This window comes from Rhinolophus ferrumequinum, chromosome 3 (genome assembly GCF_004115265.2).
Source record: "Rhinolophus ferrumequinum isolate MPI-CBG mRhiFer1 chromosome 3, mRhiFer1_v1.p, whole genome shotgun sequence".
NCBI classification, from domain to species: domain Eukaryota; kingdom Metazoa; phylum Chordata; class Mammalia; order Chiroptera; family Rhinolophidae; genus Rhinolophus; species Rhinolophus ferrumequinum.
Window position 1 is genome coordinate 89,186,777 of NC_046286.1, and position 26,175 is coordinate 89,212,951.

The window sequence follows — 26,175 nt, forward strand, 5'->3', positions numbered from 1 at the left end:
CAGTCAGTGGGTTTTAGTATATTCCCAGAGTTATAACCATCATCAAATCCAGTTTTAGAACATTTTCATTATCCCACAGAGAAACCCCGTACCCATGAGCAGTCAGGCCCCTACCTCCTCCTAACTCCCATTCCTAAGCAACCGCTGATTTATTTTCTGTCTTGATACACTTACCTATTTGGGTATTTCATAATAATGGGCTTTTGTGTCTGGCTTCTTTCACTTAGCATATTTTCCAGATTCATCCGTGTTGTAGCATGTTTCAGTATTTCATTCGTTTTTATTGCTGAATAAGATTCCATCGCATGGATATACAACATTTTGCTCATCTGTTCACCAATTGGTGGATGTTTAAGTTTTGTCCACATTTTGGCCATTATGAATAATATTGCTATAAACAATGTATGTAAGTTTTTATGCGGACATACACTTTTAGTTCTCTTGGACATACACCTAGGAGTGGAATTGCTAGTTAATATGGCAACTCTATGTTTAACCTTTTAAGGAATTGCCAAATTGTTTTTTCAGAGTGTCTGTTCCATTTGATCATTCCACCAGAGGTGTATGAGGTTCCAACTCTTTCACATCCTGGCCAATACTTGTTATTGCCTGAGAACAGAATTGTTTGGAATGAAAATATAAAGTCATTAAAATAGAAAAAATTCCAATTAGATTGTGTGTACTCATTTAAGGCAGCCCATATATAAGTCACGTGACATCAGAACTCAGCTGAATGCCACTTTGTAGCTCTGTATACAAAACAACTCTGTTGGAATCTAATTATCTTATCATTAGTGTTCCCAGGTGCTTAGGAAATGCTGCTTTTCTTTTATGTCTAATTGAGAGGTAAAGGGTGGTGAAATGATTGTATGTGCAATGCTGTTGCAAGTTAAGCCCATTTCTGACATGTAATTAAATATAATTGAAATAGGACAAATTGAACAACAAAATTAAATTCGCAAAATAGAGGATGAACAGATACTATTAAATGCATGCTGTTCTCTCGGATAGTTGGGTGTCCAGTCGGCATTGGTGCAGGAGCCCCACATTTTCACTTACGTGGTGTGGTTCCCACCTGCCCACACTTGCCTCCTGTACTTCCCTCCCTTGGCATATCAAAGGAGTTCATGAGACATTCCCACCAACACCCTGTGCAGAGCAGATTGTTTTATGCAGCGCCCGAGTTTCATGTGGTCAAGAAGGAAAACAGACTCTCTAGTCCTGTGTGGCTCTGTCAGACTCAGGCTTGTTTTTCACGAATGTAGGAGCCTTTACAATGACAGTATAAAAAAACAAAAATGTAAATCTGATAGTGCTCTTCCCTGCCCCGCCCCCTCTCCTGCTCTTCAATGACTTCCCAGCGCCCTTTTCTGGTAAAGTCTTAGATGCTGAGGACACCATACGTGGTCTTGGTGACCTGTATCTGCCCACCTCTTCAAACTCACTTTACCTATGCTAAATAGTTTTAGTTCCTTGAGTGTATACAATGCCATACTCTCTTATTCTTCTGCTAGTGTTTAGTTTTCTCTATTGGGAGTACCCTTCTCTCTCTGCAAGAGTCAGTTTAGACACCACCTCCACCAGGAAGCATTTCAGAGCTGCCTAAGCTCTACTAGGTCCCAGGGCACTGATGTGGGTGCCATAGTGAAATAAAAACAGAACAGATCCTTGGCCTTGTGCAGATGATATTTTATCTGTGAGAGAGAGACAATAAACAGTAAACATAAGAACTAAATACCTACCTAGTATAGTACATTAGGGATGGGAAATGTAGTAGATATAAATGTGTGTGTGTGTGTGTGTGTGTGTGTGTGTGTGTGTATTTTTGGATTTTTGAAATTCTAAAAATAGATTCAAGACAAATCTCCTTTTGCCATCTCCCATTCCCAAACCCCTCCCCAATGCATACTTTGAGGACTAATATAGAACTAATCTAGAACTCCCAGTTAGAAATTTCTGTACAGAAATTACTTAGTTGGGTGCATTATATTATCTTCTTTCTCTACCGTCAGACCTGGATTCACCCACTGTGAAATATATATCCCATAATCATTTTAGGTTTCCTGAGGACCAGTATTTCTTCTGCTCTCCCTTCTTTGTGTCACATTCCTTTATGTTCTGTCTTCTCTCAGTTTTTAATTTCCTTCCATATCATCAACCAATTGGTGTTTGCTGGGTTCTCTTTTGTGCCAAGTCTCTAAACACAGGCTGTGAATCCTTCATCGTCTTTGATAAACCAGAGTGAGGAGGTGTTTTTCTAGCTCCTTCATCTCCTAAGCAGCTTGTTTTCAATAGGTGTATTCCTGACACTTCCCTTTCAAAAAGAAGGGACATAGCGCTTGCACATCATTTAAAAAATATTTACTGCTCCCACATTTATTGGTTGGGTTTGGGTTTGGTAGATAAATACTCTTGACCATTCAAATTTTTAGAAATAATTCTGCTACATTACCTACCGTTTTTTCTGCTATCTTTTAGGTAACATTATTTCATATTTCTAGGTGGTTTTGAAAATAAATACTAGGAGTATTTTCATTCATCTGGAGCTTCTAGCTCTAAAAGTAATCTATATTAAAGTAAGATCTGACTCAACACCTGTAAATGTGTGTGTGTATATATATATATATATAACCAAAAAAATGTACACATTTTAAGAAAGGAAAAAAACTGTATTAAAATTGTAATACTCAATATATACTGATAACAAAAGATAAATACAAGTCATGTGTATGCATTTTTTTGCACCCTGGTATACATATATATGTGTATCTGTAGATATAGAAATAGATATTTCTGGGTTAAAAATGTATTTTCCCTATTTTTCTTGTCTTCCTTATTTCTGTATATCAGAGACTTTACATGTCAGAAAATCATCTTGTTTTCCTGCAGTGTCACATTTGGGACTTCTTCACAAGTTGAATTTCTTAAATAGACATGGTGGAGGTTTCGTCACTTCTCCCCCAACATAGTTATTTCATGCTCATAGGTGATAATTGATCTGAGAATTTCTTGCCTTGTGCTTGCTTCGTGGTCAGTCTTTCGTTATATAGATGCTAGGGAGGACACATAAACGTTATCTATAGATTTTAGAGATAATTTTTTACATCTCATATCCTATACTTTATTACTGTGTGTAAATTGTGGGTTGGTATATACATTTATTCTTTTAGTTTAAATTTTTGATCAAAGTCATAACTGCACACAATTTAAAAGTCAAAAATATTTACAGTGCTTATCAGAAAAAAACAGCATTCTGCCACTCCATCTCTTTTTACTCCTCACCAGCTCTTCTCATTCCTCCCCACCCCCTCATGGTCTTTTTCAGCTTCATTACCAGTGTTTTCTACTGTTTAGCTCCAATTTTTTAATGTTTCATCATCAGATAAATATTTCGGTATTTCTACATTTTTAATGTTTACTTTTAATTTACCATGGAAGATGAGGGTTTAGCCTGGAAATAACTCATCATCCCAACATAATTATGTCAAATCCTATTAAAAACAATAGTTTTGTTCAGAAGGAAAGACTTTATTGATTCTAAAATACTACTAGAGTGTGATATTTTAGAAAATAAAAAAAAGAATTTTCATAATGTGTTGTTGGGGAACTGCATTAAAAGCAAAATATTAGAATGAGTAGGCGTTTATATGCATAATTTAAGAGGATAACATTATTAACAACATTTTGATATAGCTACAGCATTAAAATAGCATATGAGAAAATCTTGGTTTACCCTACCTTGCAATAGTCACAGGCTGAGTTTGTTGTTTTGAAATTCTAGTCAATTAGAGTCTTAATCACCAAACATTTTATAGGAGCAGGGGATGGAAGTTAACCCTAGTTAAAAGAACAAAACTACTGAAGACAAACTGTTCTGAGAATCATAGATTTGCATGAAAAACTTCACAAGGGAAAAATGCTAATGCCTCGGCATGAGAGATGGAACATATTTTAAGATAATTGGAGACTGTCTTTTATGTGTTTTCTTTGGTTTAGTTTTGATTTCATGTACTTTAATTTGTTCCTATCTCTTATTTTTTCTTTCTTAATATATTCTAAAGAATGTAAAACACTTCTTAGGATCTCATTACTACCTGTGAAATTGCCTCTTCTGTAGCTTTGGATGTAATACTTTTTGTCAGTCAGTCATATTAGAAAAAAGTGTTTTAGAACAGGCTATTATCAAGCTATTATATTTTAGCAATCTGACAGCAGTGACAACCCTTTAAAATACATTTTGTGTAAATGCAAATATACTGTAACAATTTCCCTTAGGTGAATATTGTAAAGTGATTTTTTTTTGCATATTTAAGTTCTACAGGAATCATCCTTTTGCTTGTATTCATTTGTTTCAGCATTCATATGTGTAAAACTTACATTTTTTACTTCTAACCTCCGTTATATGCTAGTTATTAGTTATCCCCTTGACAAGTGTGGTCAGAAGGGGTCTAATTTAAGATATTCCATTACTTGGTGAACACATGAGTTTACAAAATCAACTTTTGCTTCTGTTTGCAAAGGCACTGAGACGTGAATTAAAGGAGAAAGAGTATTCTGTCCTGAACGCTATAGACCAAGCTCGAGTGTTCCTGGCTGATCAGCCCATTGAGGCCCCTGAAGAACCAAGAAGAAACCTACAATCAAAAACAGGTGAGACTGGTTTCTTTAGTACATCATAAAAACACATGTGAGGAGAACAAACAACCAGAATCAAGCAGGAAGTTTCCTTAGAGCATTTCAGGATCTGATGTTTAAAAATTTCCTCACAGTATTTCAGGATCTGATATTTAAAAATTTTTTTCTAGAAATTATTGAATCAAATATGTTATTATTTATCAAATGTCTAGATTCTTAAAAACAAAATGACTGTGTACTTAAGTATTATTAAAGAAGGAAATGAGCTACAGAATGTTGATTTATTAAAAAGTGTACTGGAACTAAAAATAATTTAAGAAATAAAAACTTACATTTTTTATATTTAAACAAATTACACTAAAGAATTGCAAGCAGAAGAATGGTATTTAAATATAATAGTAAATGTATAAAATATTTAAATATCTACGAGTATAAGATAAGTTTGTATTAAAGTTCTGTGTTTTTTTAAGATTAATTTTGAAATTAAGACACTAAAGTGCCTTTCTTTTATAAGCAGACACAGAATTTATTTAATTTAAAAATAATAACCTGTACTGTTTATGTACTTTGGCTTAAGATTGAAATAGTAACTACCTTACTAACAAACAGCAATAAATCACACAGTAAATTTAAGAGATGAATTTTGGCATCAGCATTTATCTTTAGTATGATTTTTGCATTGTTGGCAATAAAAGCATTCTGATGCATTTTTTTAAATAAACATGCCATTCAAAATAGTTTTCAATCATTTACTTTACATAGTAAAAGCCAGCCTGGAAGACCGCCTCATGCTCTGTCCATCAGTGTAATGCATGAACATTTTTTGCTTGTAAGGGAAGTACAGTTGGAAAATGCTTTCTTTGTAGCTGGAACTGAATCAGATGTTTGGACAGGTGGCCATTTTCCTATTCAGCCATTCTCGGGAAGTGCTACTTTAGTCTGAATAAATTTCCCGTCAAGGTCATGATTTTCTTGACCCTTTAAACCTAGTTTCATATGTGTGTCTGTGGGACACACGCACACCGCTCAGACTATCCTTTCTAGCACTAGTTTTTCTTTTCCACTGGTGGGATCACTGTCTTTCCAGGCAGCCCACTAAGGCCTTAAGTCATTGCTGAGTGGCCACCTTTCAACAAACCCCACAGTTTGCAAATCACTCATAATTGCCATTTCTACATTTGAAGAATTATTCCTTTTGATTACTTAATTGTAGATCAATCTCTCTCTCTCTCTCTCTCTCTCTCTCTCACACACACACACACACACACACACACACACACACACACACACGGTCGCATAGTAGGTGCTTACTACACAGTTGCCTGAGCTGAGCACTTTCAGGTGTGGTAGGAAGTGATTTGGTTCAGGGAGGAGGGTTGACCACGCTGGGCGGATCATGAGAAGCTGAGCGGCTGTGTGTTGGGGAAGTTGGTCAGCCGGGCGTGGCGGTCAAGCTCTTGTGCCCGGACAGGAGGTGGCAGTGAGGGGCTTGTACGAGGCCCTAGAAAGTTGGGCAGAGCATTCCAAGGTAATTCAACAAGAATGAAGGCTCTATTGTGGGTTGTATTTTTTTTAAGCTTGGAAGAAAAATAACAAGTTGACTTGTCTCATCTTAACCAATTTAAAGTGTGCCTTAAATCTGCTTTTCTCATCCCCCTGCATCCCCAGTACTTTCCAGAGAATAGATGACACATTTTTATAATAAGCTATTTTGTAGCAGTAAAAAAAAAGTGTTATTATATCACTAAAGCTTCACTATGTTATAAATTTTCCTCCTCAGTAACTGTCAGTCAGTTTAAGGGGTAACACACACACACACACACACACACACACACACACACAATGTATTTTGAATTCTTATTTTGCTGTTATATTCAGGATGTTTCTATGCCCCATGTTCACATGCTATCTTTGGGAAGCAAGGGGAAAAAAAAAGTCATGTTAATTTTACTTTATGATTCTTTTGTTTCTTGTTGTTAAGATTAGCAATTTTCATACTTTTTCCTTTCCTGGTATTATTTTCTGTAACGCTGGCTGATTTTACCTACTGTTAAAAGTAAATGAAAGAAAATTGTTCATAATAGTCTGTATACTTTCGTTGTGTACCACGACTTGTGTAGAGCTGCTATCAGAAATAGAGAGCATTTGAACGTTAGTTATCTTGTGTGATGCTGCTTCAAACACTCAGTGTTGGAGGGGGTGGAGCAGGGAGAAATCATATCATAATTTAAAAATTCTATTTAATAAACATTTATATACTGAGTATGCTATGTGTGCTGTGCCATAAAGGCACACCAAAATGAAGCCATGTCTTTACTTTTAAGTAACTATTATTGGAGAGAAAATATTTCTCTCCATGATTTTTCCCTCTCAATGCCTTTCTATCCTTGGCTCCTTTTTAAATTTTGTTCTATTATGAATTATAGTGTCATATGTATATATACATAGATATTTTTTCATGGTAGCCTATGGAGGTTTACGTTATTACTGAGTAGCACAGGTATAAATTGTTCTCAGGCATTTCTTAATTGATAAATGTTATTAAACACAAGCAAACTAATTAGTTCAACCGGATGATCTGTAGCTGGCAAAGACTCTCCTCAGGTATGTTTTGCTAGATATTTTCTTTCCCCCCCGTTTTACGGAGCTGTAATTGACATGTAACATTGTATGAGTTCAAGGTGTACAACATCATGATTTGATAATTATATATATTTTGCATTTGTGATTACCACACTAAGTTCAGTAAACATCGATCACCCCTCATAGTTGCAAACATTTTTTCCTTGTGATGAGAACTTTCATGATCTACTCTCTTAGCAACTTTCAAGTATGTGTATTTTAAATATTTAAAAATCACTACTAATGTTATAATGCTTTCCTCATTTAGGCCCTTACCATTTTTTGTTAGGACTGCAAAGTACTTTATTAGTTGGTATCTCTGCATCAACGTAGATACAACAACATATCTAAAATACAGAACTGAGCAAATGCCAGTTCTTGGTTTGAAAACCGCCCGTAACCCCTGGCATGGAATCTGAGCTCCTTTATCCGGCGTACAAGCTACACAATGATTAGGCCTCAGCTTTCCTGTGTGGCAGCATCTTATGCCACTCTCTGTTCCAAACTAGTGTCCATTCAGCACCAAACTTCTCTTGATGTTCTGCAGGTAGTGGTCTGACTTGCCTTTAGCCTGTTGCCCATCCTGTTGTTTTCTGCCTGTGGGTGCCTCTTACCTGATTTCCAGCTCCTTCCACGTTTGCCTGCCCAACCCCTGCTCATCTGTCCTCCTCAGACCAGGCTTCTGTCTTCCTGGCCCTTTTCACACTCCGCTCTCCCCTGTGCTTCCTTGGTTCCCTGTCATCTCTCTGGCTGTTACCAGCATCTGTGTCTGAAGCTCCACCCTCCCCTCGCTTAGTGACCTTTCTCATTAATCGAGAATCTCCAAGAGTGTGAAAAATGATCTGAGCAGCCATGATAGATGTTGTATAGAAAACAGTCAAAATCCAATTAGCTCATAGAAAAGCCACTCTCGCAGAAGTATTGACCCTTGAATGACATGGGTTTGAACTGCATGGATCCACTTAGATACAGATTTTTTTCAATTAATAGTGTAAATGTATTTTCCCTTTTTTATGATTTTTTAAATAACATTTTCTTGTCTCTAGCTTCCTTTATTGTAAGAATACAGTATATAATACAATTAACATACAAAATACTGTTTACGTTAGTGATAAAGCATCTGGTCAACAGCAGGCTAGTAACAAATAAGATCAGACATCAAAAAAGAAGATACACAATTTTCGAATGCATGGGGGTCAACACCCCTATAATTAGAGTCAACTATAATTTTTAATGGAACTAAAATTATCTGAATAATTACAGAAATTTTACAAAGTTCAGAACTTTGTCAGTGTATCTTATTTGAGCCATAGGGAACTACTTAATTTTATTTAATCTATATCATGTCACTGTATCATCATCATTTATATTCTTCCTTTACTTTTCAAACCCCTTTCAAGATCTCCTATCTCAGTGAGTTGGGCAGATCATACAGTATGCCTTCTGTTAAAAAAAAAAAAAAGTGAAATAAAAACACAAAGGTCAAGAAGATATTGTGATGCTGACCAAGGTCATCAGTTAATGTAGGCGAGATTCAGGAACCGGGAACTACTCATCTGTGCTGGCGACCTTCCCTAACCCCTGGGTTTTGAGCTGGCTTTTAACTCATCCCTTCAGTTTTCTCTCTTCTCGCTCGCTATCGCTCATTGGCCATTGACCTCCTAGCTCCTTGTTGACTTTCAGTGTCAAGACCCTCTTAACCCTACACAGATGTTTCTTGGCTTCTCCCATGTTCTTCCAATGTCGCTTTGAAGTTCTCAGTCCCAGTTTTGAATTTCTTTGAAAACCACATCAGGGCTTAGTGACGGTAGATGAGCAAGACATCCCTGGGGATCAGGCACCATTGGCCTTAGCCCATTCCTGCCCCCAGTCCCCTTGAGGTAATCAGGGAATACATGTGTCTACTTGCATATTTATTACCTGTAATTTAGGTCAAAAGCTACATTTGCACAGGGGAGTTAAAGCCTTACATCTTTATGCCTCTCTCCACACGACATATACATGCAGGCAGGTGCATAGACATGCAGGTGTAGACACACACACACACACACACACACACACACACACATTGTATGATTTGGAGTTATGGTATCAATTACTAAGTAAAACTGCTAACGCTTTAATAGGATATTTCACCTCTGAAAGTATTACAAAATTGTACAATTCATTGTATATGTGGATGTAGTTAAGCTCTTTTCCTCTGTTCAGCTTTTGATTTTAAGACAAAAAAAATGATCGCATTATTTTGCTCATAAATTTCTCTTTAGTCTTCTTTAAAATTTATTTCAGTCCAGGCATTACTATTAGTACAACTATTATTTTATTCCAGGCTGTCTGAACATTATTTTTTTTTCAATCTGGTGTAGTTGATTAGTGTCTTTTGTTTCATTTAAATGATAGTCATAGAAAAAAAAACCCCAGCTATTACTCTAGTGTGTTCATGCACATATAGTTGAGTGTGGTGTATATGTGTTTTTTCATACACACCTTTATATAGTTGTATATTATTGTAGCTGTGAATAATGGTGAATAATAATCATCTTTCAGATAAAAATTATATATAGTTTAATATTTTTCCTCTTTGGTCTTTGACAGCTGGCTATGTATATTTAGTATTAGTTAATATTTCAACTCAGGGTTTACTGTTTTAATTATTAAATGTTTAATTATTAAATGTTCATAATATTTCAGACAGCCAGTTATTAGGACTATTTTTCTCCTATGTGAAATCTCATATATTTTATGTTATAACAAAGAAGTCATAAGTGACGTTTTTCAGTCCACTGTGTCAGTCCATTTTCTGCCAGTATTAGCAAACTTGTGCAAATAACATTTCACGATCATTAATTGAGTAAAAATATGGAATTAACATGCAGTTTAGTAGAAGTTACTTTTATACTTATTCTCAGTGTGCCTTAAGGTTATATTAAAAAGGAGGCGATAGTTAGTTATTTTCTCTCATCTCATAAAATGAGACCAAATTACACATAACCTAAACAGTGAGGCTAGTAAAACTAATGGCTGTTTTGTTCACAGGGCATTTTTTGTTTCCCGAATAACAGCTTTATTAATTAGAATCCCATTCATTATAAATGACAGACATCCAGCTTCTATAATCATGGGTACGAGGGGGATGGATTAGCCCCCATAACCAAATTACAGCAAGGGCGAGGACACAGCTGGCCACAGCGACTAGAGCACCACCGAGAAGCCTTTTCTCCATGTCTTCCTTCCTGCCTCTCTCCACATTGTCTTAGCTTTCTTATGACCGTCTACCTCACACCCTCATACCGGAGAGAGGTAGCCCTTCTTCAGGTTTAGCGCATTCCAGGAGAGGGCTCTGATTCACTCAGCTTGAGTAAGATGGAGCTCAGGGTCTGCTGGGATTGGCAGACCCCAGGTACAAACACAACGTTAGATGAAGGAAGAATCAACACCCAGAAAGGAAGAGAGAAACATTACTAAACAGATGTTCACAAGCCAGCATTTATCAGGTGCTTGCAGTGTGCCGGGCATCGTGCCAAGCACGCCACATACCTTGTTTCCTTTAATTCTCATACAACTTATTGAGCTGTGAATACTCTTACCATTCGTTTGAAAGACGAGGAAACTGAGACTTTGAGAGGTTTGGAAGCATACTGTCACTTGTGTGACAGAGCTGACACACCAACTCGGACTTGCTATGAAACTTACTGCACTTAACCACCATAGTATACTATCTTAACTACCCCAATAAGTATAAGAGCTTTGAGAGATTCAGTGGAAATATGATTTTATTTTCTATTTTTTGTACTTTAAAGTATTTCATGCAATAATTAAATATGTTTATAATTCTTTGCTTTGCACTTTACTGTTCTTTTTTTTTCACTGAAATATCAGGCTGCTTGGTAGAATGACATACCAGTTCACTGATTTCCTAGCACCAAGGGAGAAGGTGTTTAGACAATTGTAGACTTTGTCTTTTTAATTCTCATATAAAAACTTGGAAGGTCAATAATTGCTTTCAGGCCTATAGATCAAGACAATAATTTAGTTAGCTTCTCAAGTCCAAATTATATTAGTAAAGTTGTAATGTGTGAAAGAGCACAGAAATATATATTACTTTCTTTTCCAGTGTTCTTAACTATATAGCAACAATGTGTTCCTTCCCATTTTAAAGCTCATAATATATGGGTGAATGTCACCAATCTAGTCTTTAACTTCTCAAAAATATGTGTGTAATGAGCCGGCTCAGTAAGCCCATTGATTGGGGAAAAGATTTCAAAAACTTTTTGGCCTGCTAAGGAATACCATGTAATGAAATCTGATTTAAATAAACAAATCAACATTCTTGATGAAGAATTATATGATAACAAAGGTTAGTTTTGTGGACACAACATCTTAAATTAATTGTTCACATCTGTTATGTTCTCTAATCACTGTTACAACCATCCATAAATCACATTTGCATCATAAAAAAGATGGTAATAATTTACATGTATGTATTTTATTGTAATCATCATCTGGGACATTACTTTCGGATTTCAACATAAAGAATAGGAGGATACTAAACTCTTTTAATGTGGTGGTGTACTTATTTTGTGTTTTTGTTCTTCTTGAAAGCTGGGATCTTCAAGAGTGAATTAGAGGGTTTGCCATTTTTTACAGTGTAATCCTAGCAAAGACATAAAGTCTCTTCTTCGGTTAAACTCCTCACTTATTGGGACAGTTTATAAATATGAGACATACCTAATGTCTTTTATAAGAAGGGCTTAGGTTGGGAAGAAAGCTCAGAACTTCTGTAGCTTGATCAATCATTAGCTGTGGTGTTCCTCAGGGAAGCAGCCAGGGGAGAGACGGGAAGTAGTGCGGCAAGAAATGAAAGACTTTTAATTTTAATCTAAGACTCCTGTCCTTCGATTCTTGAAGGAGAAATGGGAGGATTTTTTTTTCAAGTCAAAGATATTGCATAGAGATTTATTCATTTATTTAACAAATACGTAATGAATGCTGGCCACATGTCAGGGGATAGTCACAGCAGTGAGCAGACATATCCTTGCCCTCCTGGAACTTTCTTTCCCATCTTCTCTTCTTCCCTCTCAGTATTACCCTACTGCCCCCAGTGCTCTGCCTGCTGCTGTCCAGCACAAATATCTTACTTGATTGAGTTACAAAACTACCATTAGTGTGAGGAAATGCAGGGAATATTCAGTTACAGAAAATTGGAAGCTAGATCTCAGGTTGCTTAGCGAAGTCTGTTCTAGGGCCTCTGTGCTATTCCTGCTCCTTTCCTTGGAGGTTAATCATCTTAATAGTCTGTTCTTTCTTCTTCCTCAGCTTAATGCTGGGTTTGTTTACTTTGGCCTACTTTACAGGAAGAGTATAACTTAGAAGTGTTCGGTTTCTAGTTCTACCTTCATTGACTACTGGTCAGAGGGGCCATTTATCTCCCTCCCCAGTGTGATCTACATTCCTTTTTCTTCTCCATACTCTTCCCCTCTCACTCCCCCACCACGGTTGATATCTTGCATTTTGGTATTGTGGAAGATACGCTTTACTTTGGAGTTTGCTTTTTCCCAAATGCATCTGTTCATGTTCTCGGCTCTAATCCCCGCACCCCCAACCCTGCCTTTATTAAAAGGATTTGAGGAGTCCCTTGGCAGCATGGATGGATCCATATCATCTTTCTCATATCTCTGCTGAAAGATTTAGGCTACACATTAGCTTGTTAATGTACTCTGAGTAGCTTCTTACTGTCGTCATCTTTATCATTTATTAGATGAACATAATTAGAAACATTACAGTAATCAGCTAATGGCACTTGATGATGTACTTGTAATCAGGTTCATAATAAATTGTTGTCATCAGTCACCATACAGAAAAGGCAGTGGGCAGGGTACTCTTAAACACTGATCATTTCAAAGAGATTAGGTTGATCTTAATTATGCAATCAGAAGAGATTTTCAGAAGATTTCCCATTATTTTAATCAGAAGCATCTTTTGGTCATGAAGAAGAAGGAGAGAGGAGTAGGGAGAAACGGAGGGGAGGGTGAAGAGAGAGAGATAGAGCAAGTTGAATCTTTAGGAATTTGGGGATGCATTGTTTTTTTCCTTGAATTCTTGTCCAATCAACTTGGTTTGCTTATGTGAAAATCTCCACAGATGTCTAAACCTCCCAGATTTAGTAATATAATAATAGAAGGACTGAAAGAAATTAACATTTTTTGAAGCCCTACTGTGTGCCAGGTATGGGCCAATAGCTTTATAAAAATTAACTGAGGTTCAAAGGGAAAAAGATGATATCTATGATTACATAATTAGGTAGCATATAATATCTTAATCTTTCCTTGCTCCACATTGTACAGGAGTGAAGATGCTACTCTGCAGAATATTTTTTCTATATTTTTATATGTTTTTCTGTATTTGTTTTTCTTAAAAGTTGTTTTTCATCTCTTGATGAAATACAACAGTACGATTGAATGACACTTGATATGACTGTAAAACATTGCCTTTCACTGTAAAAGCCTTTTTATAAATTCTTTACATGGGTGTGAGGAGGAAGAAGGAAAAATAAATAGAAAGATTTTCATTTAAAATTAGGAAGTTGAACTTTGTCAACAAAAACTAACGCTAAAAATTCCATTCGAGCCAACTCAATTCAGTAATTATACCTTGAGGACAACCAGTCTTTAGATGGAAGCCTGCAAAACCAAGATGGAAAGACACACATGACATAATGCTTTATACTCTAAGAATAAAGAGTCGCAATGGAGATGATTGTCAGTACCATAATTGAGAAGAAAATACAATAAATGGGAAATCTGTATGAAAAATAGAACTGAGCTTATTCTGATAGATTTCTATCATTATTTCATGGAAGAAACATGAAAGTTAAGTTAAAAGACTTTCTTCTTTTTAAGTTAAAATAAATTTTTTACATAAGTACACCGAGGGAGATATTTTTTTTCTCTACTGTTATGATTTCTTATGGCAGCTTTGCCTTTCTTATGTAATTGAATTTTAGAGGTAAAAGAGGTCCTGGGTGTAAAATGTTTACCCAACATGAAAAAATAGGGTTCCACTTGATACAATTGGGAAGAGCAAGTCATGCGGCTTCAGAGCAGAGGGCAAGGTGGGCACAGGACTGATGACAAATTCTAGTCTCTACTCCTGGTCCAGGCTGGTTTTCTACCTGTATTCCTGTGAGCCATATTGCAGTCTTTCTCCCCGAGACATAAGTGAAAACATGTTGTAAATACTGTCCAACTGATTTGCATATTTGAAGAATAAAGACAACTGGACAAGAGAGAAAACTTCAGGATTGGTCATTCTTTTCTTCTTTCTCTTCTTCCTTCTTCCTAAAAGATAGTTATCTATTCTTTCTTAAATATCTTTGTAACACAACAAATTGCTATTTTAAATTACATACATATAAAATATATATAATAATATTTACAGTATATTATATTATATCAAGTCTATAATATAAGACTATAAATATAGAAATTAAATGTAATGCCACCCTCACTATTTGGCTGGTTAAATGGAAAGACCTGAAGGGAGGAGAACTGAAGAATGATTGAAGAATGGAGCATGAAACAAAGTTCTCCCCCACAGACACACACACTATAAGGAGTGGGAGAGTGATACAGGGAAAGCAGTTCTGGTCTGAGCATTGTCAGTAAATTTACTTGGTTTTATCCTGCTGTTTCCTCTGTCTCTCCCATTAGCCTCTATTTCTGCCTTTTCAAATGCCAACGAGATTACCCTCTTCTCACTGAGCTTCACCTCCTCTCTTGTCTTCAATTTTAGTGGCTCTGCTCTGCATGGGAATGACAGCACTCACTTGAGTGGAAATACTGTTGAGTGTCAGTAGAAGGGACCAGAGAAATCAATTTATAAGCCAGTGGACTGGCTTAAAAGGTACTGGTTTATAAGCCAGTATTCTGTCCTGGAAGCACATTATAATCACCCGAGGAGCTTTTAAAATACACCCATGCTGCCCTTCATCCTAGACCAACTACATTATAATTTTTTAATATTTTGGGGTAGGGTCCCTGGGGATCAGCATTTAAAAACAAACAAAACACAAATAAACCAACTCTCACGTGGTTTCTAATATGTCACCACAATTCAGAACCACTGCTCAAGAAGATTCTCCACCACTCTTGCTTGAAGGTCCTAGAATTCAGCACAAAATATATTTTCATAAAATTTGAAACAAACTTTGTCCTTTGATTTTCAAATAACGAGAGGATTTTTCAATGTAATTATTTCCATCTTTTCTGCTTTTTTGCTGTTTTACTTTGTTTTTCTAGTTCCTTACTCCAAATTATCGTAAGTTGATATTTCACATGTTGAGGCTTATTACCCGTTTCACAAACGTTCTGGAAAGTTTTTGTTTGGTTATGTACCTTGCTGTTCAGGGTTTAAAGTTATGCATTAAGCTGAGATTGTTGCTGCAATAGGAGGCACTTTTATTCTGTCTCTGATTAGTTAATATGTTTCCTTTCTGGCAAACAGATGGTGAATTGAACATAGAGCTTTTATTTTTTTCTGAGTAGCTGTTTGAGTAGGGATTATATAATAAATACTACAAAAGGACTGCTCAATCAAAAGATTTTACATTAAGAGAAGACAAAGTCACAGCCAATGTCGGGTATTTTGTTATAGGACAAAGAAACTGTGTGTTTCCCTGCCAGGTTAGTCAATGACTGACTCAGAAACAGTTTTTACTTTATCCAAGGAAAATCATCATAATTAAGTTGTCTGTTTGGAAATTGGGCCTGTACTTTTTTTTTTCTTTTTACAAAAGTGAAACACAAGGGCTGAAAATATACTAGTATCTTTGAAAAAGCCCAAGTGACTTATTAACAAATACAGGTGTTGCCATTATAAAAATGATCAACTCCTTTTCTTATCAGGCTATTTAAGAATTTGTTTTTCCATCTCACGCATAACATTTTATATGTATATAAAATAAATTATATATAAGTATTATATATTATCATTTTCTAAATATCTTGAAGGTGTAAGGTTTTAAATAAGGTTTGCCTAATGACATACCTTTTCTCCCAGAGTTTTTTCTTAGGCACCTTGAAATCCTGGTATGTGGCATGTTTGAGGACTTTTCTCCAGGTTTCCTGATTCTTCCCCTGCCTGTTGTACTGAACTGTGTCCCAGCTTAAGCATTCCTTGAAGCTGATTCTCTAATTCATTTATTTTCCATATTGCTCTTTTACTGGTATATTATTCTATCCACCAATCAATACACTTTTTCTTCTTGTAATCAATTCAGTTGCCGAGAGATTATTCAAGTCTCTCTATAACCTCATGGCACTTCAGTAGGGCAACTCAGAGGTCTGTGGTTACGAAATTCTTCATAGACCATTTGGGTCCCATAGATTTATTAGAGCTGCTTTTAAGTCTAAATATTGATATCTGGAAATTTAGATTGGTAAAAATGTGTGTTCTGTCCCCTTTAACTTGACTTTTAAATAAAAAGACAGGCAGATAAATTTATGTTGTGTGAAAGTTATAGTTTAGAAGAGATTGTTTCAGTTCCTCTTACCAGGAAGTTCATCATACCAGGAAGTTTGATGAACCCCAGTTCATTTTCCGATGGTTTGGAATATTTTAAGGTGAAGTGGATGCTGCTGTGTGACTGATACCGTGTTTCCCCAAAAATAAGACCTAGCCGGACTATTAGCTCTAATGCATCTTTTGGAGCAAAAATTAATATAAGATCTTGTATTTATTATATTATGTTATGTTATGTTGTTATGTTATGTTATGTTATATAAGACCCAGTCTTATTTTACTTATAGTAAAATATAAGAGTCTTATATTAATTTTTGCTCCAAAAGACGTATTAGAGCTGATGGTCCAGCTAGATCTTATTTGCAGGGAAACGTGGTACTAAAAGATGGGATGCTATCACAAAGAAGAATATGCATTTCTATCTTAAATTGATCGACAATATACCTTGATTGTATGTTTCTGACCTGTCTCTATGTTTCCAGTAGACAAGCAGAAGAACCTTGGGTGTTGAGGGTGGTGAAACCCAGGAGGGTTTAGATGGTGATCTATCTAACCTGCTTTGAGAGTGCTCTGTGTCCATCACATTCCTCTGCCCTTGTCTTGTCAGCTTCTCATCTCTGTTTCTGACCCTTGGCTTTGAATTTGACTTTCATTTCTGTCTGTATCCTTTGCTTATCTTCTAGACCCTTAGTCTTTCTTCCTGTCCCTTACCTGAGGCAGGGCTTTGAATTATGTCTGCCCTTACCTGTCTTAAAATGTAACTGTACTTCAGACATTCTGGAAACCCTCTTGCTCTGATAAATATTTAGGATGGCAATTGCAATCTTGCTACTTTTCTCTTGAAATGTTTGTGATGTGCTACACTCTTTCTAGACTACAGAAAATGCCCTGTATTAAAGATGAATTGCCAGATAGACTCAGCAATGATAAAGTATCTATAATATGTTATTTGGCTTTAGTTACTTTTTTTTAGAAACATGATAAATTAATCTTATTTTCTCAGTTTTTCCTCATATCCTAAAGCTCTTTCTCTCTTAATTATACTTCCCATTTCTCTTAAAGACAATGAAATGAAAAACTGTCTTTGGATTTTACGTAACTAAATTTATGTTAAAGAAAAGTTGTTTTATTTCTTGACTTATATTGTGACATTCCAAGGTTTGCAAATACATTAAAATTCAAAAGTCACCGAACCACTGGGCCACTTATTACTCTGAGTAACTATTTTCTTCTTTTGAGAAATAGCATGGAATTAGTGGAGAAAGTATGGAGAAATTTTTTTCTTCCCCCGTTTGGTGCAATTCTGTCTCCCTGTACCCTGTTAACAACTTTTTTTTTTAAATTAAAGTTTATCGGGGTGACAACGGTTAGTAAAGTTACACAGGTTTCAAGTGTACAATGCTGTAATACATCATCTACATAACACACGGTAACAACCTTTTGAAAGGTGGTCTTCACACTTGGCTATAAAAGCTATAGAGTTGACCAGGTTTCCAACCATTGTTTTTTGTGTGTTTTTTTAAATCACAGAATTGACTCCTGAGGAGAGAGCCCAAAAGATTGCCAAAGCCATGCGCAAACAGTCTTCTGAAGTTAAGGAGAAGTGGGAAAGTCTAAATGCTATTACTAGTAATTGGCAAAAGCAAGTGGACAAGGCATTGGAGAAACTCAGAGACCTGCAAGGAGCTATGGATGACCTGGACGCGGACATGAAGGAGGCAGAGGCTGTGCGAAATGGCTGGAAGCCCGTGGGAGACTTGCTCATCGACTCGCTGCAGGACCACATTGGAAAAACCATGGTCAGCGCCACTGCCTCAGATGAAGGCTTTTCAGAAATGTTTTCTTAATACAACACAAGTCAAAAGAGCTACAGATATGGATTGTTCTAAGGGATTGTTATAAGGTCAACACCGTTACAGCCCCTACCAAAATCAGCATTTCCAGTCACAACAGATGTGTTCCATATGCCCCTCACCATCAAAACCCCTTACCCCTCAAATAGCAACTAATGTGGCTTTTACAATAATTTGCTTTCATTTTTATTCCATTTTTTTTTCACTCAACTGTGCATCCCCTAAACAATTGGTTAAAATTTTTTTAAAAATCCTTTTTAATATCCAGGTTTCCCCTCTATCTTTTTATTTTTTCAATGCATTTGTTAAGGAAACAATGAGTTGTTTGTTTTATAGTGTTTCTCACAGCTTGGATTTTGCAGAAGGGCATCCACATGGTGTAGTCTGGCAAGTTCCTTTCTACTCTGCATTTCCTGTAAATTGGTAGTTGGATTTTGAATTTGAATCAAAAGCGCACTGTTTTACAGGGAATTCTTCTCTATACATTTTATCTCATTGTCTGAGTATATTAATGAGGATTCATTTAGTTATAAATTCTCTTACTATTCAGGAATTGCCCGAAGTTAAGGATGTTAGACCTGCCTTCTAGACCCCCTTTAGCTCCCATATTCCAGAACATATCCAGAAAACAAAGTTAATGGAATTTGGGCGGTAAGAGGCACAAATAACAGATTTAGCAGGTAGTGGGATTTATAATAGCACAGTAAAGTATATACTGGGTAGTCATGAATCAAATCAAAAAATAAACCAACGAAAAATCAGAAGGTGTTAGACTGACAATAAGTATCATGAATGGGATTTTTATTGCAAAAGACATGCCTGTTTTGTACACCGATATTGGATAACACTCTCCCTTTGTACGTCTGCATGTGGCTGAATGGGAAGAGAAGCAAGGACTAGGAAATTAACCGAATACTTAGGCAAATTACATGAGTAGATACATATGTGTGTGTGTGTATGTATATATGTATTTAGACATAGGAATAACATAATACCTAGCATTTATTGAGGCTTACTATATACCAAGAACTGTTCTTAGCCAGTTCTTGGTATATAGTATATATATATATATATATATATATATATATATATATATATATATATATCTATCTTAATCCTCACACTAACTTAAGAAGATAGGTATTATTATTGTGCTCATTTTACAAATGATGAAACTGAAGATATTGCTCAAGCCCACAGAGCTAGTAAGTGGTAGAGTTTTCCTGATTTTTTTCTATTCTTCTCTTTTATCGTAGAGACCTCATTCATAATTATGTTATTAAGCGCAATTTCGATCAACTATTTGAATTCAAAGGTTTAAAAGTTACATATTAAATTTTAAACTTAAAAAATACGATTACTAAAAGAGTATTGGTACCTGCCATCTTTCATTTTAAATATACATGAGTTTCCAGCTACCCTGTGAATTAACAAGTTTTCTTCCTGGAGCTCTAGTACCCTAAAAACCATTTTCATGGGTGGATCTGAGTTTAAAATAACCAATTGAAAATAAAGCTTCCTTGGAAGTGACACACTTCTTGTATTTTAAAAAAATGGTTTTAAATACAGATGTTTAAGTCAGTGGTTTACAAAAAGTATGTTCTTTTGGACTGCAAAATGTCTCTTGGTTGGAACAAGAATTTATCCATTTGAATTTGAAAGTATCAGCTTTTAATATAGGATGATTAACGATGCATGAAAAATGAACAGTTGTATCTGGGGTTATTAAAGACCTAAAAGTTTTAGAGTCGTTAATCCCATTTGATTAAAGAAATTATCCACTTCTGCATCCAAATCCTTTTCTTCAAATCGCTGCTAAAGTGGAAAGCTAGTAAAACTACAATTAATGTTTAAGAGAAAGGAATAAACTGTGGGTTAAAATATTTTTAACAATTTTATTAGGAAAAAATAAAATAAAAGCTCAAATTTCATTAAACCAAGTAAAATGGACTCAAACTCTGGGGTGTTTTACATGTGTTCTAAAGTATATTCCAAGTCCCATTGGAGCTATAGGCAGATAAAAATAAGCACTGATGATTGCTAAATATTATTAAATATGCCAAAGCAACTGGGAAACAAAATCTTTGGGGTAATCAAATAATTTTAACTGCCCCAAATTATTCTCAATCTTATTTGCAGAATACACACCTTCTGACAGGAGATGGGTTTGGGAATTCACATCTGCCACCAGGCTTCCAGTCAGCACCTTTAATACTAGCATATGTTTCTGTTTTTATAGCAGGGAAGACTGCATAGACCTTTATTCTTCTATAGGAACATGCAGCCAAAACATGATAAATTGCTTCTTTATACTAGAACACATGGGAGATCCAAAATTATTTTAAAACCTGCTTTGTTTCAAGCCCCTTAGTTTGGAAGCTCTTAAAAGCCCAAAGATAAACTCTCTTACTAGATTTCTTATTGCCATAATACACCTGACCAGAACAACGAAAACAAAACCTACAGACCTTGTTTGTCAAAGATCTTTTAAAGTTTTCAAGTGTGGCTTGTAAGAGAAAAACATTAATTTTATAGAGGAAAAGTTAAAACTTCTTACTACAGATTTTAAAAATCTGTCTTCAAGTTCAATGGAATTAAAATTTTTTAAATCACCTTTTGAAAGAAATCTGGTTATTTAAGAGTATATATACATATATACATATATATGTAAATATATATATGTGTATATACATATATACATATATATATGTATATATATATGTATATATGTATATACATATACACATATATATATATATATGAAAACATTTTCTAGCACCTCATTTTTAATCTTGAATACCTCCATTTTGGTATTTCACAAAGACATTGATTTTAAAAGCTGATTAAAATTCTCGAGTCCTCCAAGGTACTCAAGGAGAGAATATTAATGTGTAATATTAAAATCACAACTGAAGAAACCTTTGGAAGGATTTGAGTTCTGTAATTATTCTCAAGCTGAATTTTGAGCACGTCAGTTCTCTCCAAAGTTCAGGCTGAAAAATTCTCTTTCCCCACCCTAACTCCCACTTTTCTCTATCCTATGCTTCTATTTCAATTATTAATTCCTTAGACCTATGTTGTGTTAACAAAATGCCTTTGTTAATGAGATAACTGCTTTTCTCATTGAACTGTGTTGGTGCATCTGTTTGTGTGTGCACTTTCCATCATCCACAAAAGACCAACATCTGCAAGCCATGGAGAAAAACTATCACGACTCTGAATTTCTTCTCTTTCCATTTTGCAGCAATTCACATGTCTATGTGGGCTTGCCTTCTTCCAGCTTTTGAAATGCTGAAGTCTTTAGAATTCTGATAGTTTTCCCTGCCTTTTGCATGTTGGCTTTCCTGCTCACTGTTTCAAATGTCATTGATACACGGCTACCTTCAAAGTCCATATTTTTTATTCCGACTCTGGCTCCAGGCTGTCCCTTCTGACTCTCCACCTTGAACGTCTTCATGTGGCTTTTGGGCATATTCCAATATTTTGAAATACTAAAACATATTTTCTCATTTAACTAGAATTAATTTCCTTTAAAAAATAAAGTTATAGTCTTAATATTACTTTCATATTTATCAACCATAATGGTTATTTTTAGCCTATAGATGTTATATAAGGAGGAGTTATATAGGGTAATTAGAAAAATGTTGGAAGAGAGAAGGAGGGAAGTGGTTAAAGAGGCTTTCTTTTTATTACTCATAAGGAGAAAGCCAAATTAATATTTGTAGTGTTTTAATAAAACCTCATGGTCTTCAAAGTACTTTAATATATATCATTTCATTAACTAAACTTAGAGTGGTGACAGAGGAGAAGAAAGGGGGCTCACAAGCCTATGCCTCGTCTCTTAAGGGATGGGGATTATAGAAATGATAAAACCTGAGGGCTGATGCTAACAGTATGTTCACAACCCCTAATACTTATAAGGTAAGTTTGGTACATGGTTAACTCTAATTTTGTGATGTACCAAAGAAATGAAAACTACAGTTTTTTTGTTTTTTTTTTAGAACCCAATTCTGTTCCCAATTTCATATTGGCTTAATCTTGCCTCAAATATCATTGCTGTGGGCTTTTGTCAATAGAAAGAAGTTCTGCCCCTCTTGTATTACAAACTTTGTGCTGCATATTGCAGGGTGTCTGTTCTCAAGAAGCTTCCATTCTGCGTGGGGGACATTAAGAATATGAATGCTGTAATACCAAATACTAAGAGCTTTGACAAGGAATGATATTTAAAATACATAACACTGGTTTGTATGGCCCCAAACAATTAGAATGGCCTCCATTATAAAACCCAATTTGTATGTCTCTACGAGTGTGACCGGAAGGCCTGGCTGGGTTGGAGAAGGCAGAGAGAATGCTGGGAAGCACATGGGAGGGACCTCTAGGTAAGATTGGTTAGAGAAAGGCCTCAGGGAAATCTTCTGAAATGAGATGGATGGGTGGGGCAACTGAGTTGAGTCTTTTAAAGGATCAGTGGGATCTAGGCAGAGACTTCGTTGGAAAAAGAGAACATGAACTTAGAGGCAGGTAGAATTATGTGCAGAACAGAGAAAGCTTAGTGTTTTCATTACTCTGTTTGCTGTCACAGGACATGTTATTGTTATTAGCCCTAAATTTTTTTTGTTCTTTTCTTCCCCTTTTCACATACACTCCCCACCAGCTCTCTGTACTGTGCCCACAAATGGCATCTGTCAGTTCTAAGTTTCATTTACCTCTTTTCTTATAGACTCCACTCCTCCTGCCCCACCTCTAATCACAGACAGAGATCACAAATGTTTTTGAAAAGGATAGACCTTATCTCTAGAGTATTTAACAGGCATAGGTTTTGTGGTTAGGAAAGTTGTTTTTACTGTGCACTTTCTAACTTAATTCTAAATGGAAGCTTGTTCAAATCAAGTCGTTGTATCAGGTGAAAAAATCATTAAGGTAGCCATATTAAAAAAGAAAAAAGAAGGAAACTATAAAAGAAAATTAAAGATAGAATCAAGACTAGAGATTAGTAAAGTAGATAATAATGACATTTTCCAGACTAAATTGCATATAATGAAAAATTTGAAGGAAATACATATATAACCATTTAAATGAGTTTGCATTATAATTTTTCTCTTCATACCCCTTTTCAGTCTGTCTGGGTTATAAAGGATTACTCTTTAGCTGGTGGTCCTGGTTACAGAAGACCTGACTTGAATCAGCTTTTATTGAGTGAGCAACTATCGTTGGCCACTAAGCTGATCTTGCCATTTTCTTTGAAGGAAAGTTCAAAATGCTACCTTTGCTTATATTCTTTTCTGATGTAATTTTTGTCCTTTTGTTCCAGGCATTTAGAGAAGAAATTGCACCAATCAACTTAAAAGTTAAAACAGTGAATGATTTATCAAGTCAGCTGTCTCCACTTGACCTGCACCCATCTCTAAAGATGTCTCGCCAGCTAGATGACCTTAATATGCGATGGAAACTTTTGCAGGTATCAGCTTATTTCTCTTTGTAATCCAGGTTTACCCCTTGGTGGGTCTTTAAACCTTACCTCACTATTCTACCAAGCACCATCATGTTTTCTTTCTTTAGTGCTTGTATTTGGTAATGGATTCACAGCATGTGACATCAGTTGTCTTTCAATATCTTGAACCCAAAGGCTTCGTTTATTTATGAGTATAAGTTTTAATGTAATTTTTTATGTACTATTTATATGATATTTGTAGAAAATTGCAAAAGGTCAAGTAAATCATAGTAATTGAAACCTGTGGTAGGTCACAGAAAGATTTGTCCCTTAATGGCTTGTAAAAGAGTCATTTTTCTTACTTTAATCATGTATTGTTTATTTCTTTTGAAAAGGTAAGAGGGTCTCCATTCTTCTTCTTCCAAATGCTTGCTATTTAGGTATCTTACTCAATGTTTCCAGCTAGCACATTTATACTGTTGTACCACAATCCTTGCCTTTAGCCCTGAGATCTTAGCTGTCCTAATGCAGTTGTTTTAATGACTCTGGATCATACTTGCTTGTCCTAGAGTTAATAGAGCCAAACCAAGAAGAACCCTCTCGAGTATAACTAGGTATCAGCATTTGCAAGTCACTACTACCGATGACAATCAACAGTTTTGGGCCCAGTCTTTGTGAAGCTTTGTCACTTTCAATGGCCAGTGCCTACGTCATAATAATCATTTTCTTCCTCTGCAAACTAGCAGGATCATTTCAGTGAAAGATTGAAAAAATAATTCTTACTAATTTCACTCTATACTTTGGGCCTAAACGTGATATTTAAAAAGGTTAATATGCAATTTTGAGGTGGTACACAGAAGCATTTTATTTTAAAGATATAATAGATTTCCTGAATTAATTCAAACATTGAAATACCCCATGGTTCATATTTTCTTCATGAAACTGAAGAGGTAAGAAATGAGCTGTATAGTATTAGACAGCTTTTTCTGTCTTTGAAAGGAGTGTTAATAATCTGGGATTAGTAAAGCAGGAGATGTTAAACTCATATGGGCTGTTCTAGTGAATGGCACACAGAAGTGTTTGACCTATACTCTTTTTTTCTTCTGCTTTATGTCTCTAATTCATCATCTTCATGTAGTTATTCCTGTGGTCCATCTTGATTTCCTTCCCATTCTGTTTCTGTTACCACCATCTCCAAAGATTAGAAGTCAGGGAATATGTTATGCTTGAAAAAGGATGTGTATCCTGTCATCCTTATCTTTGAGCCTGGTAACTGCTAGAGCTCAATGTTAGTTGCTGGTTGCATAAAATCCATGCCGGCAGACAGCGTTGTTATATTTCTTTAAAGAAGTAGCATCTTCTTTTCTCCTCCTGAATGTTAAGTGTGGCATTTGAATGCTTTTCAGCCTTAATGAAAGAAAAATACTTGCTAATGCAATTTGAATAGCTAATCAGGAGAAATTAGAGCTGTCCAGTGAGCCAGAGATACACACGTTTCATTTAAAGGCAGCTGAAAATAAGATTGGCAATCTAAGTGGAACAGCTACTACACTACACTACACTATGTAGAATATCAGGAAAAAGGACCTGGAAATGGCGTTAGGCTGTGTGCAATTGTTATTGATTGGCCATTAGGTTCTCAGTTTACCAACTCTTTGCATCTTCATAATGTAGACAGCTAAAACTACGGTGTGTGTAAACAAATTATATAGAGTATATTAATCTGCTGTACCTCCCAATCAAGTGCTTGGAAACAAAATTGGTGGAAAATAAGAAAACATCCCATAATCATATATATCCTATCTATTATCTATCTATCTATCTATCTATCTATCTATCTATCTATCTATCTATCTATCATCATCTAATTCTGTCGTCTCTCTTGCTATCTATTTATCTATTTTTCTTCCTTGGAGTATTTTAGACTGCTTTCTCATTTGTTCCCTGTAGCACTTATTTTGTGTACATTTGTTCCCCGTAGCACTTTCTTACAAAAGAGAGATGCGAAGCCACTGAGCCCATTGCCACATCTTGACTTCAGATGTGTTAGGCCTTTACTGCTTTGGAGGGAATGCAGATTAATAGTAAAGGCATAGCCTCTGGCACCAAATGAAC

General features: G+C 35.6%; 1 protein-coding gene across 11 annotated transcripts in view; it reads left to right on the forward strand.

Moving 5' to 3' along the window:
- UTRN (utrophin) overlaps window positions 1-26,175 on the forward strand; it is a 460,160-nt gene that overhangs the window by 343,760 nt on the left and 90,225 nt on the right. For all 11 annotated transcript variants that reach the window (XM_033093589.1, XM_033093581.1, XM_033093608.1 and 8 more), the window contains 3 exons: window positions 4,521-4,650; window positions 18,307-18,575; window positions 23,941-24,087. In XM_033093589.1, the coding sequence (XP_032949480.1) occupies window positions 4,521-4,650; window positions 18,307-18,575; window positions 23,941-24,087 (546 nt within the window). The remainder of the gene's footprint in view (window positions 1-4,520; window positions 4,651-18,306; window positions 18,576-23,940; window positions 24,088-26,175) is intronic.